General features: G+C 41.4%; 1 protein-coding gene and 1 long non-coding RNA gene across 2 annotated transcripts in view; one reads left to right on the top strand and one right to left on the bottom strand.

Annotated features, from left to right (window-relative positions):
* ZNF827 (zinc finger protein 827) overlaps positions 1-4,162 on the top strand; it is a 100,519-nt gene extending 96,357 nt beyond the window's left edge. The window contains exon 14 of the mRNA XM_053976011.1: positions 69-4,162. Coding sequence (XP_053831986.1) covers positions 69-876 — 808 coding nt within the window. The 3' untranslated portion in view covers positions 877-4,162. The remainder of the gene's footprint in view (positions 1-68) is intronic.
* Positions 4,163-4,677: 515 nt separating this feature from the next.
* LOC128806456 (uncharacterized) lies at positions 4,678-16,532 on the bottom strand. The gene is made up of 5 exons (XR_008436827.1): positions 16,454-16,532; positions 9,388-9,659; positions 7,851-7,998; positions 7,339-7,416; positions 4,678-5,219 (listed from the first exon to the last, which is right to left on the bottom strand). It is a non-coding gene; the product is annotated as an uncharacterized LOC128806456 (long non-coding RNA).
* Between the last annotated feature and the right edge of the window lie 1,624 nt (positions 16,533-18,156).

Here is an 18,156-nt window from a genome sequence, read left to right as displayed (position 1 = left end):
GAAGGCAGGTCTGCCAGCCGAGTGACTCCTCTTTTCTTTGTCCCTGCCCTTCCTTGCTGTGTTGCCAGGTGCCCGTTCTGCATCTACTCCACGAACCGCCCCGCAGCCATGGAGTGCCACCTGAAGACTCACTACAAGATGGAGTACAAGTGTCGGATCTGCCAGACAGTGAAAGCCAACCAGCTGGAGCTGGAGATGCACATCCGAGAGCACCGCCTTGGCAACCATTACAAGTGTGACCAGTGTGGCTACCTGTCCAAGACGGCCAACAAGCTGATTGAGCACGTGCGTGTCCACACCGGCGAGCGCCCTTTTCACTGTGACCAGTGCAGCTACAGCTGCAAACGCAAAGACAATCTCAACTTGCACAAGAAACTGAAGCATGCTCCACGCCAGACCTTCAGCTGTGACGAGTGCCTGTTCAAGACTACCCACCCTTTTGTCTTCAGCCGCCACGTGAAGAAGCACCAGAACGGGGACTGCTCTGAAGAGGAGAAGAAGGGCCAGTATTCAACCTTCAAGGAAGCCAGTCCGCTCCTACCGGTGATCAGCTCCAGGAACCTTCTGTCACCCTTCTCAGTTATGTCTGCCTCCCAGGCTCTGCAAACAGTAGCTATGTCAGCTGCACAAGGCAGCGGGGCAGAGCCAAACTTGGCAGTGAAAGCCTTGGCCGTCAACGGCACTTCCCTGTGCTTTGATAAATATTGGAACTCAGAGTTTGCCCACCTTATTCCTTTAACAATGTTTTTCCCCAAAAACCACTACGATCTCACATTCCATCCACCCAGACCTCAGACTGCACCGGGAGGTGCCTCTTCACCTAAACACTCCTTCCTTGCCTACCTTGGACTAACAGAAAGGGCAGAGACTGTCTGAGGGCAGTTGCATTCTGTACCAAAAATCCCCCCAACAAACCCAGCAGGTTATACATTGCTGCAAAACGTAGCCCCAAGAGGTAACGAACACTTGTACTATATCATTAGTAAGGTTTAGCAAATGGCTCTGTGTGTATACTTATTGCATTGACATGAAAGCTGCTTTATTAAATCTCCAAGAGGTGACCTACTGCATACTTCTACCTTCAGAGGCATGTTCCCAGTACTCTTATCTAAGAAACTATTTTGTCTTGTTAAGCTGAAAAAAAAAAAAGAGTGTCCTTATTGGCAATCAGCACTTGTAAGATGACATATTGATGCATTTTATTTTTGGGCTTTGTGTGCGTGCGGGTGCGTGGAAGAGAGGCTGCCTGTAGTGTGCCATGACATTGCTATTGCACTTCCCTTGGATTGGCTTCTTTAATCATCCTTTTCCCCTTTCCACACACTCACTCCCTGCCTTCCCCCTGCCTCCCCCTGAACTGTGGAGCTGTTCAGGAGCAATGTTTGGGGTGGGACAGGGGGAGAACTGGTGTATTATTTCAGTGCTGTTTGCAGCTTCCTTTAATTGTTTGATGCCTTGTATTCCGTTGTCAAGGTTTGAGGCTTTGGGGTAGAACTGGTGAGGAAAAAAAGTTGCTTTCAGCACTGCAGGATGAGAGCATGACAATGAAAAGAGTGTGTATGTCCACACATATGAAGTGTGTGCAGCCTACACGCCCACACAGCAGGCCTGATTCTCTGCTCTTATACAGGTGTGACAAACACCTGCCTCTGGGCCACAGCATACATCTTTTGTTTTAAAAGGGCATATAAATATTATATATATACTGTATTATGCAGTGGTTACCTTTTACTTTGCAGGAACAACTTGTATAACTAGAATTCTATGGTGGGGAAAAAAAAATCCAACAAGGGGATTTAAAAAAGGGTATGGATAAATTCTGGGTATAAATACTCAGACTAAAAAAAAAGGCAGTTTTGCACAGTGCTTTAGTCTTGCACTAGTTTGTTTCTCACTTGCAAAAAAAAAAAAAAAAAAGAAAAAAAACAAATTGTGGACTGTTTATTTGAAAAGGTACCAGTAACTTCTTTGAAATATAAAGCTATAAAAAGATGCTTTTGGAACCATAAAGTTGTCTTTTATACCCTCAGTATTTCAATTGTACTTGCAAATTTGACAGTCCTCTCGCTCCCCTCCATGTCATCAGTAATACTTTATTCCTTTCTGTTGATGGCAGATAGAGTGTGTCCTGCTAGGAAGCTAACTTTGTACTTACTTAATGCTCCTACTTGTGGTCATTAAAATGACATGTTATATGTAGCACTTTATTGCAGGAAGAAGCGAATGCAGATTGGTTGTATAACCTTTGTTAATCTCAAAATGCCAAGAGTGATCTTAATGCAAGAGAAGCTAACTGACCGTTAATTGATTTCTGTTCCTTAGACAACTTACTGTGTGGGAAGAAAGACTGGGATTAAAAGCACTCTGTTTTCCAATTGGAAGTATAAAATGTGAAGCATTTAAAAATGATTGTGTGATGTACAGGAATGCCTTCAGTCTGAATTACTGTTTTCCGTGGTGTCTCTTGGATTTGGATCTGGCTGTCTTTTACCAGCTATTAGAAGTGTCTGACTTAGCTTTTGCCACAGTCCCGTCCCTGTCCCTTGGCCAAGCCACTGTAGGAGGTGCCCTGAGTCACATCTTTCATGCTATCTACCCACCCTCGTGCTGTCCTGAAGGAATTTCCTCTACAGGTTGTTGTGGGATGGGGGAATCCAACCACCCCAGCAGGAAAGCAACAACCCAGTTCAGGAAGGGATTTCTTGTCCACAAGGGCTCTTAGCCCATGTGGACAAGTAGAAATGTAACTCAATCTTCATTAGTTCTTAAATGAAGCTTGTGTAGAAAGACTTTCTGGATGCAAAACTTGCATCACTTTAACCCGTTTGCAAGATTCCTACATTTGTTTTGTACTGAGATGGCCAAACATTCTCCACTGTCATGACCAAATACTTCCTGTATGTGGAGGACATCCTAATCTGCGCGCTCCTGTTACTATACTGGGAGCTATTACAAGGGGGAAATATCCAAAATCATATCAGGTTATCATTTGGCATTATTAATTACAGGACAGAGAAGTCTCACCATTTGTTTACATTCCAGCAGACAGTTTTGGTTCCAATGAGCACTTGGCGGTTCTGTCTATGCAGTGAAGAAAATCCATCTGCTCCAAACTGCGTGTAAAGCTCTGTAAACAACTTACCTAACTCAGGGCCCTGCTCTCCATGCTTAACTCCATCAGAGCTCCTGCTCACACCTCCCTGGGAGTACAGACAAAATAGAAAATACTGTGTTGGGAAGTACTCAGAGCATAAAATAGTTACTATATTGACAGCAAGAAATCTGCAATCTGTATCCAGCAGCTCTACCAGTTCTGTAAAACACGCTCCACACGTGCATCTCTGACCACACCACAGAAAACCAAACACTCCCAAATCAAAAAGCTTGTTTTTCACACCAACTGCAGGTTGTCCTGTACAGCTGTCCAGGAGGAAGAAGAAGGAGGAATGTTATAGGCCACTGTATCTAAACCAAATGGCAGCTTAAGTGGGGCTGGAACTTCCAAGAATGAGCTGCCCGCATGCGACCGCCATGTGTTTTGACCATGTTCCACTGCACCAGTATCTGACCTGGCAATGTTTAGTGTACCTGGGAAATTTGTTTAGCACTTTGGGAAGGATAAATTCATCCTTTCTGGCAAGTTATAGAAGTTTTCTCTGTAAGGAAAAGTGTGTTAGGAGGTTTTTATTTTTTTAAGAAAAAAAATACCCTATTTATCAGAGCTCTTGCATATTAAAATAATTTGTTTGCAGTTCAAGACTAAAGACAGGAATGCTCTCCAGAGGTTCCCCCTACTGATTAATGACCAACAGTTCTGATAAATTCCCCCCACCATAAAGGTAATTTCATACTGGTTTTCACTATGCATTCTTTAATGAAAGCTGGCATGTTTTTCCATTCAGTAATTCAGTTAAAGTTCTCAGCACTTTTTTCTTTCTTCTTTTTTTTTTTTTACTTGTTGTATTATGTTCAAATATCATTCTGTCAAGGTTTGTGTACATTAATAAAAATTTGTATTGTATAAAGCTTTTTGCATTATAAGGCTGTACAGGGTCATTTTGACAGTAACTGGTATATTTCTTTGCATCTTATGTTGCATTGCCAATTTCTAGTGTATCCAGTTTGGAAGTACAATATACTCTAATTAAAAAGGTTGGCTATATTCTGGTTTCTTTTGATTTTCCTTCCTCTCTTTTTTTTTTTTTTTTTTGACCTTGAATATATTTAGAGTTGATTTGGAGGGAGGGGAAAGGATTCTCCTACAAGACAAGAAGATGACGACTTCACTTTTTTTCTTTTTATCAGTGATATTAATCTTCCATTTTGAAATTGTAAAGGAAAGCTCTGTCTCTCACTCCTGATGAGGAAATACAGCAAATAGTCCGAGGACAGCTCCAGGACTTCACTCTGTGGGCTCTGTGCTTGTAGCAACCTTCCAGGTCAGTTCTGCAAGGGGGATAATTCCTCTTCTGCGCACTCTGCTCAGTCATGCGTTTCCAAAAAATCAGATCCTTAAGCAGTAGTTTGGTGGACTTGCTCTTGCTTGGAAGTAAACCAAATGAAGTCAAGGAAATTTCCTTAAAGATGAGCCAAGCAGCGAATGAAAGAACATGGTGCACTATTACATTGTCATGAAAATAATTTATTTTTAATTGTAAAAATATTGTGTACTCATTTTGTCAGCATTTTAGAAAAACCTTTTTTTTTAACCAGAGATTATTGGAACAATTAAAATGCACAGAGGACACTAAAGATGGAAACCCTAAGAGCACACAAATTTCCAAGAAGCAAAGGTACTACTGACTCCACTGAACAAGAAAAGATACTCAACATCCTAAAAGAAAGTTAGACTACTTAAACACTAACCAAGGAAAGAATCTGGGTGTTCATTAGATAAGAATTATCCTCAGATATATTAATGTTAACATTAAATACATGTGGACTGCCTTTTTCTTGCAGTTAGGGCTGTGTTAATGTCTACTCAACTGAAAAAACTTCTTATTTCTTCTATTATTTCTACTCACCTGAGGTGTGAATACTAATTTTCAGGGCCTTTAACAGTACCTTGTACATGTTGCTGTTTTGCATGTTGGAATTCACTGCTCCTCTTCTGCTGCTGACTCTTTAGCTGAAAGAAAAGCTTTGACACAGAGTTGGTAAGTCATGGTGTCTCTCAAGAAGACGTGGTGTCTCTCTCTCTCTTCCTGCCCACGCTGTATCTGTAATATAGAAAATATACAGAGACTTGAGACTCTCTGTGGAGTTTTTTGCACTAGACATAAATAGTTATCCTAGCAATTAAAAGGCAATCATGCAAATCATGCCCAGAGCAGCTGTGGATGCCCCATCCCTGTAAATGTTCAAGGCCAGCCTGGAGGAGACTCTGAACAATCTGGTCCAGCAGAAGGTGTCCCTGTCCATGGCAGGAGGGTTGGAACTGGTTGACTTTAAGGTCCCTTCCAGTGCAAACCATTCTGTGATTCTATGAAGAAGTGGCTCAATTGTTTAAATAAGTTCTAAATCACTAAAACCAGACTGCAGAATTACTTAAAATAAGCTGTGAGGGCCCTGCATTATCTTACTGAATTATCCTGACTGCCAGTCTCAACCAAAACATGAACTGTCTGCAATCAGCCCCTGTAGCTTTAGTCTGACAGAAAACCCCTGTGTTCACCCAAAGAGGGGTGTTAGTGTGACATGCTGAGATATGATAAGGAGCCCCTGCCCTTTGCAGCAGGAGGCTATAACAGCCTTGTAGGCCTGCATGATTTTAATCAATTAACTCAAATTTCCCTAGTCTGTATTTTCTGATAATATTCCAATATCCATAACTGATTACAGAAAACAGCTCCAGTTGTGTACTGACTCTTTCAGGAAAACAAGAAGTGCCCTGTTTTCATTCTGGATCTATGTACATTTTTAATCTATGTTAAAAAAAAAAAAATAAGCCTAAAATTGTCATTTTTGTCATAGTTATTTCTTACAATCCTACACATGCCATAGTCATCATAATCCTAGCAGAACAAAGCTTTAAAAGAGAATTTACTGGAGGGGAAAAAAAAAAAGCCAAACCAAACTAAAACAATAAACCTACAATTTTCTGTAACTCTCCACTGTCGAGAGGGCTTCTCTACAGTGGAGGGGATGGCATCATTTATGCAGAGCCATGTTTTAAGATCCTTGTTGTATTAAAAATACATCAGTTATGCTCCTAACAGACAGACATCTGCATTATATCATCCACCATCTTATCTGCTGCTAATTGGCCTCCTTGTTGACAATTCTTAGCAGCAAGGTTAAGTGCTGGCTGTAAAAGCAATGTAGCCTCTTGCCCGAGGGGTCAGAGCTCAGGCAGACTGTGCTGGAGCCTGCATGGCCTCTTTCCCTGCTATATATTTTCTGGGAGCTAATAAAACACCAGGGCAATCACTCCTGCCTGGAGTCTGCCAGCCACCACAGTGTCTGTGGAGCTGCAGCAAATGGAACATCATCTCCCCAGTGCAGAGCACTCAAGGAGTCTGCACAGGAAAAAGGCATCTTGCACCAAAGCTTAAAAACTCCCTGAGATGCAGTTAAAAAATCCCTGAACTAACAGCTAACCTTGAACATGGGGCAGCTGATGCCTCAATGTCCAGCACAGCCCTTGGAAAAGGGATGGGGACACACCTCAACTGAATTCACAGGTTCCATTTGAACCAAATACTGGGATTTTATGCTCCTTGCAGAGCTCTTGGGAACATATCCTGGAAAGCCATCCAGGTGGATGCCAGGCAATACATCAGGAATGCAGCTGTTGGGCTTCCACATGGGCACAACACCTGCCTTTGACCAACCTGGCAGGGGTTTGATTTACATATATGACAAGGAAAGGGAAAGGGGAAGAAATTAAGAGCTGGAACTGAGTAGGGGAACACACTGACTGGAAATGTTTCATTAAGTTAAAAAAAAAAAAAAAAAAAAAAGAAAAAGAAAAAGCATCCCCCCAAAAAAACCCAACAATTGTACAGGAGAAGAGCAGAGCATCAAGTGACAGTATGGCACTATTTTTGCAGCCTGTGGCAACCTATTTCCCTATTTAAAATGGGGAAGGGTTTCCATGTTTGGTTTTGCTTTGTTTTGATTTTCTTCATAATTGTTCTGTTTCCCTCCACTTTAATCATGATTAAAATCAACATATAGCACAACTCTAAAAAAAAGCACCCCCTCCCCAATTTTCTTTCCAGATTAGGCTATAATTAATTTTAAAAAGCTTCAAGTTTCTGTAGTAGAAGTTCCTCTTCTGTTTGCATTTAGTTCTGTTCTGCTTTACTTTTCAGACCTCTAGTTTCTATCAGTTACCTTTCTTTTTCCAGCACTTCTCAGACAGAATTTCACTGGAAGTGTAAACCTTGGAATGTAACTCTTCTGGGAATGTGCCTGTTTAAATAAAGAAGAGAAAAATGTTCTCTCACTGAGCCCCTAGACCTCCATGCCAATGTTTGCAGCACAGCCTAAAGTGACCAAACCCAAAAATAGGCTTTGCTTCCTGGCTGGTCAACAAAGCATCAAGTACTTTCTTGATTCTTTCCCTGCTATTTAAGCCTGGAATGTTCATTCACACGCCAGGCTAAAGAATTTGTTTTTTAAGACATTTACCAGGAAGCCAGTTGGGAGGGTCAAAGCCCTAACTAAAGTGCTCACACATGGGTGAGTAGGACTTTGGAGCCATGGATGCTAGACTACATCAATGAACAGGAGCAGGTTTCTCCCAGTTTGCTCTCACTGCCTCAAGTTGCCACAAATTACCACATGAGCCTGGTCTAGGCCCTGCTCCGGGCTCGAACCAGCAAAACAAATTAAGACAAACTAACCTATCCATGTCTGGTATTCCTTGACTGCAGGGATTAACACTTCCCTGGCATCCAGATTTCCAGTACATAGTGTGCAGCTGCATTCCAGCAGAGTTAGAAGCAGGGCTTGTTTTAACAATAAAAATCACTGGATCCTTCTTTCCTGAAACTGAGAAAAACATTTTAAATGGGACGGGAATGTAAGTAAAGATAAATAGTTGCAGAAAAGTTCCTTCCATCATCAGGGTTCTGAAGTAATATGAATACATTGGTGGCTGTCACTCATGCCAGTGACACTTTTTAAATGTACCAAAATAGCTCTATTCACAGGTGTTACCAGAGCAATGCCCACTTGCACACTGAATATTTAGTAAGCAAGCATTAAGACTTCATGTTTTTATACTTAGCTCCCTATTTTTAATGGGACTGCATACCCAGAACTTAATGAAAATATCTAAATATAATGTCAGTGTGATTTAAAAATATGCACTGCATCTTTTAAGTTGACATTTCAATTAAAAATAAATAAGATCCATTTATATGGTGATACTGTGATAAGATTGCATCAGTCAAGTTTCATTCCTACTCAAAGTGACAGATTTCTCTAAGTCAGAGCCAGGAAATTCAGTCCTCCAGCAACTCCAACCAGGAAAATATATCTGAGGGTGAATTTAAGTACTTCACAAAAATTAGGGTATCATGTTTCAAGAATAAATGTATTTCATTTCACAGACTCCTATAATCATTAAGGTGGAAAAAGACCTCCAAGGCCCTCCTTTTGTTATGAATGAATTTATTTAGACACTTTTTTATTATCTTTCACAGGGAAGGCCAGATTGAGTTGCAGCTGAGCTTTCACCTTTCTAATTTTCTCTCTACATTACCTAATGACATCCTTGTACTTTTCCTGAGTTGTCTGCCTCTTCTTCTAAAGGCCAGAAATTATTTTTCTTCCCTGAGTTCACCAAAAGCTCCCTATTCAGCCAGTCCAGTCTTCTTCCCCATCTTCACACTGTTACTATCCTCTGGCTAATCTATTAAAACTAATAACTGCACTCAATTTTTGTATTTGCCATTCAGCCCATGAGTGGTGTCATTAGATTTTTTTTGTCACCTAATCAATAGCTTGTCAAGATCCAGGCCCTTATTGGGTGGCAGAGACTTCAAGAATCCTCCACATTTAGAAAGCCAAAAGAAAATGTATAAGGTACGGTTTTGCGCTGCTCAGAAAATCTGCTTTCCATTGAACTTTTTCAGTTTTGTGGGCTAGTCTAAGAGAGGAACTGAGACAACTCAATAGTAGTGGCCAGATATAAATAAAAAGATCACCTAAAACTGTCACTGGCAGCCAAGAGGCCAGGACTCTGAAATGTCTAGTGGGAATGTTTCCTAACCCGCCAGAAGCTTTCATGGTTCAAAGCTTGCTCTTGGCACTGCCGATGACCTGGGACTACCTCCTCCCATCTCATCTGCCAGTTCATGACAGGCCAAAAACTCAGAAGAAATCCCTTAGCTCTGCAGCTCTTTCTAGAAACTTTCAAAAAGCCAGGTTACTTACCTCTGACTCCTCCGAGATCTGCTGTCTGTACATGTGTTGACATTGAATTCACTGTGCAAACACTGAAAGCCAGAGAATTTCCACCCCAGCAGAAGTGCACAGACCTGCTCTCCTCTTGCTCTGCTCTTGCAGAGGACAGACTGCTTGTTGTAACAAGTTGCAGTGTCATAACAAACTCAAATCAATTATCTTGCTTCCAACGTAAGACTGCCAAGTCTCTCGCATCATCTCATCAAAAGCTTTCTGAAAGGGACTTTCTGAAGACTCTTTTCCTGCAAACAAAAAAGGAAAAAGCACTTACCCAAGAACACAATTAATATTGTCAGTCAAGCCAGGTGAAATCTGACATCTTACACCATCCCAAGGATGCCTTCAACTTGAATTCTGACGGTATCCTTGTTTACCCTTTCCCTCCTGGCCATAAAGAGCACAGCCAGCAAAGAAAGCTACCCTCAAGGAAAGATACCCTCCCACCTCTTCCAAAGACCTTTGAAAGGTCTCCCAGCAAGGTGAGAGAACACAGGGAAACCTTCCAGCCACAGACAGAGACTGCTGCTAAGTGCATGGGGAAAGTGTCACCCCCTTTGACTCCAGGAGGCAATCTGGGACACTGGGCAGAGGCAAGAGAAGACAGCAGCCTGTCTTCACACCATCCATCTGCCCAGCCCAATAGATCCTGGGGGGTTCTTGGCAATTAACACACTTTCTCTTGCTAATGGACAATTAAGCATATGCCAGACCCTATCCAGTCTTCAGCTTGTTACAGGGAGGAGCTGAGACTGGCAATAAAACTCTCCTGGAATGGAGAGGCAGGAGTTCCAGATTCTAATCAAGACCTGTTGGAGGGTCCTGAAACCAATCCTTTCTCACCAGCAAGCTCAATATGGCTGTGCCCTGACAGGGCCTGCAGGCTTTTTTTGGACATGAGAGGAGTCAGAAAACAGATTATTGCAGCTTAACTAGGAAATGGGCAATGCATCCTCCATGTCTCATAGGCTGGCCATGAAGACAAGCAATTGTTTTTTTTTTTCTTAATTTATAAGGCATGGGAGTTAACCTTCAGGTTACTATCAGCAACACAGTTCAAAATGTGGTTCTTTTTTCCTGATAATGATGAAACATAACATTCTAATTCAAACCCACATCCCGAAAAGGTGAACAGCAGCCAGCCATACCAAGTGCTCAGGGCACCTGCTGCCAGTGATCTACTCCCTCCCTTGAACAAACAATGTCAGAAGATGAACACCACCTTTAAGTAATTCCCCTTCCTCATCCCCTGCCTGCACATCTTGGTTTGTCTGTGCTCCTATCACCACACACACCTTCAACTATTCAGGATCTCTTTAATTCATAACACGAATTAACATAATTACACTACATACCATTGTGCAGTAACTTTTTTAACACATCAAAAACAATATTTTCATTTTTTGCAGGAAAAAAACTGTAGACAACTCATGTCAGCAGCCAGATAAAAACAAACCAGTCTTTCTGAACAAAAGGTGCTCTTTCTAGAGAGTTGGGGTCATTCATTATCTCCAGGTTTAATGAACTGCAGATTCCTCAGCTTTTGGGAAATACAATTTGACAGTTTGTAGAGGAAGATTGATTTTATTTATACACATCTATAAATAAAGGCTCCATACTGTGGCATCAGCCAGTCAGATGTATTATATAACTTCAGCATCTCTTGAAGAGAAACAGTCTGGATTTTAAGCAAGGGACTATAGTGTGGATCATTTTCTAACTCCAGATGAAAAATGCATTTTCCCTCATCTAATAGTGGTGAAGAGGGCTGCACCTGTGAGGTACCCCTGGCCAGCACTGCCCTATCAGGCTAGAAAGGGGTCTGTCAGCCTTTGCCAAACAACTCACAAGACAGAGATGCAAAGATACAGAGTGGAAAGAAATGAAAAAGAAGTGCTTTGCAAAAGTGGGACTTTGCCCTTAGTAATTAAACATAGCATGGATTTCACCCCAGCTCTAGTAGCTTTCCATCTACAGGGAGAAATAAGGAAAAGGAGAACAATACACAATACCATTTATTGTGTGAATTATACAATACACCTTCATAAGAATCTAAAAGTATGAGCAGAAGGAAACTTTGAGAAATGGACAGTTTTAGCAAGGCCATACCACATAAACAAAAGATATCCAGGCAAAAAAAAAAAAAAAAAAAAGGTGTTTGTGAGATGATCCAAGTGGATTTTAATCTGTTTAGGCCACAGAAAACAGGTTTCCTGACTAAGAGAATGCCTTGAACTTCTTAACCACAAACAGTCCTCTTCAAAAAAGTTATGCCCTTAAACCTATTTACACAACAGTTGCGACTCCTGACTTTCCCAGCCCTGCTTCTTCTCCAGCAACAAAACAATTTATATCCTCAGCAGCTCTTGCCCGTTGCAAAGCAGTGAAAAAACCCTTGCCAAAAAGAGTAAGAAATGCAGAACTCTGAAGGAAATGAGACCTAAGACATCTGATTTAGGACTCTGCTCACCACTTTTTTTTCCCCTGGTTCCAAGTAGTCCAATACACTTCCAAAGGACCATGGAGCAGTTTGACACATTGAGGAGAGGGAAAAAAAAGATGGTAACAAGTGGTTGTTCTTCTTACCTCAGCAGTAAATCTGTGCACAACACCCAGGGCACAGCATCAATTCCAAGCAGGTGCAGGCAGATATACAACGTGCTGCTTGCCCCGATCAAGCCACAGAGCAGCACAAAAAAAATAAGGCTCTCTAGCAAGACATAAAATTACTCAAATCCATTGTAAGCAGTTCAGTTTTGAGGAGGTCTAAACTCTCCTAACTCCAGAAAAACAACATCACTACCTAGACAGAGTAAGCCCACCCACAGTCCCAAACAGAATTCCTATAGCAGATGCAAATTTCAGCTGGTAATGTGAGCGTTTTTAAGGAGCAGTGTGGTGCAAGAAGGCTAAAGACTGGGGAAAAAACATATTCAAATCACCTAAAACAGAATCTTTGATAGGAGCAACATGATAGTATATCCTGGTGAGTTTTTAGGGAGAATTAAAGAGGCTCTGAAGAAGCACAACTGTCCCCATGTGAACCATCCAGGAATTTTATGGTGGGCAATCTGATCACCAGCACCATGATTGCTTTGCTCTAAGGCCAGCCAATCCAGATGGGCCACAAAACCTATGGGTTGTTCCATGCCATGCTTGGTGCTTTAATCCTGTATGTTTTGACAGCTTTGTACGGGGAAAGTTGAGGACTGACAGCAACTCCTCGAGCTCCTGGAAAGGATTCACACTGTGAAGAACCACAGAACCATTTGATGCCAGAAAATACAAACCACACAGACCTTAAAACCTCCCTTTCTTGCCACAAGAACTCAAGCATGCTCCAGACCAGGAGCATGAACTGAGATACTCTAGAGAGACCATTTATCTCTGTTTTTATAGGATATTTTACTCGGGCCTCTCTTGAGTTCCCTAGTAGGGAAGGCAGATGTAGTCAAGGCTGAAATTATGTATCCTTTAGCATTTGCCATGAATCATTTGGCCTCAATCACAAGAAGGGGTTTTTGTCTCTCCCAGAAAGTGTACTGGTTTTCCTATGGGACACTGCTTGACTACATCTGGCTGACTTCATCATCTGCAGGAATGAAAGCAGGATGCCCAATCAAGAACCAAACATCACTCAAAACCACTAACATTTACAATTCCATCTCTGACCAACCAGTTTCAGTTGTGAAAACTCAACTGTTGTTCAAAAAAACCAAAGCAAAACACACACAGGGGAAAAAAAAAAAGGTCAACCAAACTTCAAAAACTCTGAATCCACCAGAAGATATTTTAAGAGATGAATTAATAAAACAAGAACAAAACAAAACACATCACAATTCAGCACAAACAACAAACTAGATAAAGGCAGGGAACATTGACATTGCTTTTTCAAAGCAGTGACTACTATGGCTGGTACCTCTGAGAATGAAACAGAGCAAGCTCTCCAGTGCTTTGACTTCCAGAAGGTCACGTTCACAAGTCAGTGACCTTAAGAGCCAAGCTGGCATTCCCAATGCCCACAGTAGATCCAATTACTTCAACCAACAAGCATTAAAAGGCACATGCAGCACATAAAGCTGACATTGCTCTGTTAATTCAAACACATGTATCCACAGACATGAAGAGGAGAGAACAGCACCCTTGCCATCTCTGGATGCTCTGCTTAACTTTCCTTACACATTTTGGCTTCCACATTTCTTTCCCTGATGTTTTCCTGTTTGGACACTCTTCACCCAAACTCAAACCCTAATGAGACTGAATAAATTGATTCAATACCTATTTGCATTGTCATTCTTCCCATCATTATTCACTGAAATTCTTCAGACTTGACTAAGGCAAAACACCATTTTCTTCTTCTTTCAATTGCAGATGCATAGATCCAGGTGAAAAAATAAACTTGCTTCCTACACAGTACTTTTGAATTTGCTGAATAACCTAGCAGGTCAAATAATTCATTTTGAGAAGAAACAAAATCCTTCAGTAAGTACATTGCTGAAGTACAAGAGTTCAAAGGGGATCAACAGCATTTTATAAAAGACTGAAGTAGAAATCTGCAAGATCCAACAACTGCTACCAAATACCCCATCCCCAAGGTCTTTTGAGGAACAGCTGGGACCAAATCTCAATGAAAACCCCTTCACAAATATCAGCACCCTCTACCCTGTCCCACTGGGTGGGGATGGGTTTGCCTGCCTCCCTGGGAGGCCTAAGGCCATCACCAAAGCTGGCAGCCCTGTGGGCTCCCATCATTGTACCCCATCCCCTGCACTGCCAGGTACGACTGCCACCAAAATCCTCTGTCACCTCTCTGTTCTCCTCAGGCAGACAGAGCTGTGCTCAGTGGCTTCCAAGGGGCAGAGGAGCTGTGCTGACCTGAAAGGTGAGCTGGATATTGCAGTTTAATGTGGCTGCTAATCAGGAGGCTTTTCATGCCTACTTAGTAAATGTCCCTATTTACTTTAAATAAAACTGTGTTAGAAGAGCCAAAACAAAAGTACCTATCCAGAGTAAAGCAGACAAAACTAACTGTGAAAGTGATACTGCTGCAGAAAAATATGATGTAGCCCATTTTGCAAAGCTGCTAAATTATGCATTACTAAGATTGGCACACAGTCACCTATTAATACATCTAGAGCCCTTTGTTGCCCTATTATCAATAACAAACCTTCTGCACTATTTTGGGAAATGACCTTTCTCCACAGCCTGGTGTAGCACGAGCCAGGAACCTCCAGAGCTGTAATTCCAGCTCTACCATTGACTTGCTGAATGGTGAGGGAAAGTTGCTTTAACCTCCCAGGTGCTGTTTCTTTTTCTGTAAAGCTGTAGCGACACTGGCCTCCCTCTCAGCTCAGTGGAGTGCCTTACTAAGTTCAAATATTGAAGCAGAGCTTTGGGTATGCAAAATGCCAGATCAGTGTGACACATTGCTGCAGCTGCTTAAGGATATTAACAGTGCAGAAATTCAGCTGCAGCTGGAAGAACATATTGTGCAGAGCTACAAGGTTCTCTTTTCACAGGTGAGAATTTATAGCCACCGGCTTTAGGCTACAAATCACCACCCGGTAACTTGTCAGTGTTTTCAAGCCAGACTTTCTTTCTCAACTCACAAGAAAGAAAATCTCAGTGCTTGGTCCCACCTACATGGCAGCAGAATTCAGGGTAATGTTAACAATCCACATAATGGTAAAGGATACACCTAAAAGAACAGCATACAGGGACCACTGGATGAGAATTACTGGGACGAGAGGAACACATAGCAGATACTCAGTTTATGCAGCCTGGGACATTTCAAATGTCAAAAAAGAAAAGCTGGGTTATAGGAAGTTCCAGAGATTGAAAAAATAGAGCAGAGAGAGTGGAGACTGTAATAACATGAGCTCTTTCTCTCTCACTCTAAATAAATAAAAGTCACGACTAAATGAAGTCATTCTGAAAACATGAACTATTTCATATTTCATTTGCTTTGGCAGAATATTCCCAGGTTTAACCCCCTCAAGCTGCAGGAACAGGTGGAAAACACTAACAAAATACAGGAACGTGCATAAGCATGCAGTGAAACTATAGGAAGGCTGTTTTTTTTTAGAAAAAAAAAACAGTCACATAACTCTTTTCCAAGGGGCAGAGATCAATTTGTTTTCAACATCTCACTTCTCTCCTGTGTTGTTACAAAAGATACCATCGGTATTTGAGAGTTGTCTAATAACTCTCTTTAATAATTTAACCAACAGTTTCCAAATAAAATTTACTCTGTGGCTTGAAACTCATCCTGCTAGAGGAAATTCCATTTCAATTCCATTGTAATTGACATCACAACTCAAATTCCTAAATCTGCATCCCAACTTCTTTAGAAATGAAGAGAGTTTCACAGCCTGGAAGATTTAACCCGAAAGCCACACCACCACGCCCATATTTACATGAGGAAGTTCCCAGGGTGCGCACTCACTATTCATCCATCAGGATGATCCTCAAATGCCCTTTAAAAACTCCTTAACTATTATTTAAAAGCCCTTTGTTTTACAGACAGAGAGCAATACATTTGCCATGGAAGTTTAAGCATGACACGATTCAAGTTTATAAGGATTAAATTACAGCAGCTATTGAAATCCATGTTTGAATTTAATATTTAATATGTCTCTACTGACAGATTTCATTTACTCATCCTAATTAACAGTGCCCAGAGACTGCTTTTTCACCTTCTTCAGACTGAAGTATGGCCAAATGTTAGCCCTGAGGTGGGGCACAGGCATCCCTAAGGCAGCGGAGGTGCCGGCGGGCTGAGCGCTGCCATACAGCACCATCTAAGGGCTCTCCGTAAGTACTGCTGAGGGGACGTATGGAATGAGACCTATGGATCGATGCTCATGGATGCTCCCAGCCAGCTGCCAGGGCTCCCAGGCACACACCAGTGTCACCACAGCAGAACTCGGAGCAACTGTTTCCTCTCTGAGTCGCTGCCACTGATTCGTCAGGAATCATTTGGAAAACGAACTTACTGAGAAGCTGCCTGAGGAATAATTTTCAGAATAACAAGATTTACCTCTGTCATCAGCAGCAATTTGTTTCTCTCTGTGGCAATCTCTTGGCATGCAGACAAGGTGGTTTATTACAAACACTCTAGATTAAGCACAGGAGGAGAAAATGTTATGGTTTCAAGATTTAGAAACTGAAAAACAAGAGTAGCTTTAGTTCTATTGAGTTTGTACAGTATTTAAATCTCTATTTCAGCTTTTCCAGACAATTTTTTTTTCCTTTGTAATTTAATTTATACAAGTCTTACTCACAGAAATATCTTCTTCTGGAGTGGTTTTGTGATGCAATCTACATAAGGAAATACCACACTAACCTGAGGATTCACTTAGTCCAGCCTTAATCTCAAGTAATACCCAATAAAGAAAAAAAAAATTATGAAAGCAAAAGTATTCTAACTGTCCCACGGAAATGCCCTTGCATGTTAGATGTTCGTTAAGGTTCAATGCTCAAAAATGTCAGATGAGAGCTAGTCAGACTAGACTAATTTATAAGATCCGTGCCTGTCTCCACAGCAATGTTTTCTAAGATGAAAGAATTGGCAATGGGCCAAACAAGATTATTTTAATTATCCCAGTTTCCCTCTGAAATTTCCTGTCGCGTTGCATATGAAGTTTACAACCCCAAAAAAGGAAAACTGACCTGCCTAGCAGAACAAACCTCAGGCAGCCTGTATTCTAGGACCTTATTCCATCACGTGTAGGCACATGCTCCACTGCTGACCTCTCCTGACCTCAGGGTGTGGAGAGGCAGCAGCATTTCTAACATGGAAGGAATTGTGTGTGGTGAAAATGAGTGTCTGCAGCAGTGTCTCCAGCTAAACTGAAAACCACGTGCAATGTGCAAGACATGAAACTGGGACTTTCAACACATCATAATTCAAAATACCTGTTTAATGTCAGTACAGAAATAAAGCATTCAGTGGCTTTTAGTCATACTGGTGCTGTACAGTAGCCATACTCTACTCCATTGTTGCAGGTGTGGAAATGACAGTCCTAAAGAGGCCCACATTAAAGACTCCTTCATTCCTAAGAGTGTCACATCCTAATGGATAATGGAAAGGAAAAGTGAAGGACAACAATATCTGAAGTCTGGAACATTAATTTTCCAATATAATCAGTTTCTATTGCCACTGCACACAGAAAGAACCAGCCAGGTTATAAATGCTGCATCGCACCACTCATAAACAACAAAAAAGGTTTTTTTTACTTTTACTGAAACTGGTTTTAAAAGTGAGTTCCCCACTTCTCCTGTAAATCAGAAGTTAAGAACATTACTTCAGCCTCTTGTTTTGAGTCCTGCAGATATCAGATATTAGCAGCTGTTGTTAGTGAAGACAGACAAATCATACTCACAGCTCAAAATAAAGAAGTCCTGTTTGGGTGAACACAATTTGCTGTTCATCAAGCAAGGGCATGAAATGTCATTCTTCTCTGTCTCAGATACCAGTCCGGATTTCCAGGTAGATAATTTGGTTAAGATTCATGCAATATTAAAAAAAAAAGAACAATATTTGCAATGTAATTCCCATTCCCATTTGCTGATTATTACTTGATTCAGCTCTGCCAGATACCATGCACTTGCCATTCTTTTGACATGGCAACTTAGGGCAGAAGCCGGTTTCTTATGTAGCTGCCTGTTCTGGAATGAACATCTGATCTATCTGATCTCAGTTAAGCAATTACAGCAGTATTAGTCATCTCCACGAATTTT

Source organism: Vidua macroura, chromosome 4, assembly GCF_024509145.1.
Source record: "Vidua macroura isolate BioBank_ID:100142 chromosome 4, ASM2450914v1, whole genome shotgun sequence".
Taxonomy (NCBI): domain Eukaryota; kingdom Metazoa; phylum Chordata; class Aves; order Passeriformes; family Viduidae; genus Vidua; species Vidua macroura.
The sequence above is the reverse complement of the archived record's forward strand: the minus strand, read 5'-3'. Positions and strand labels throughout refer to the sequence as shown.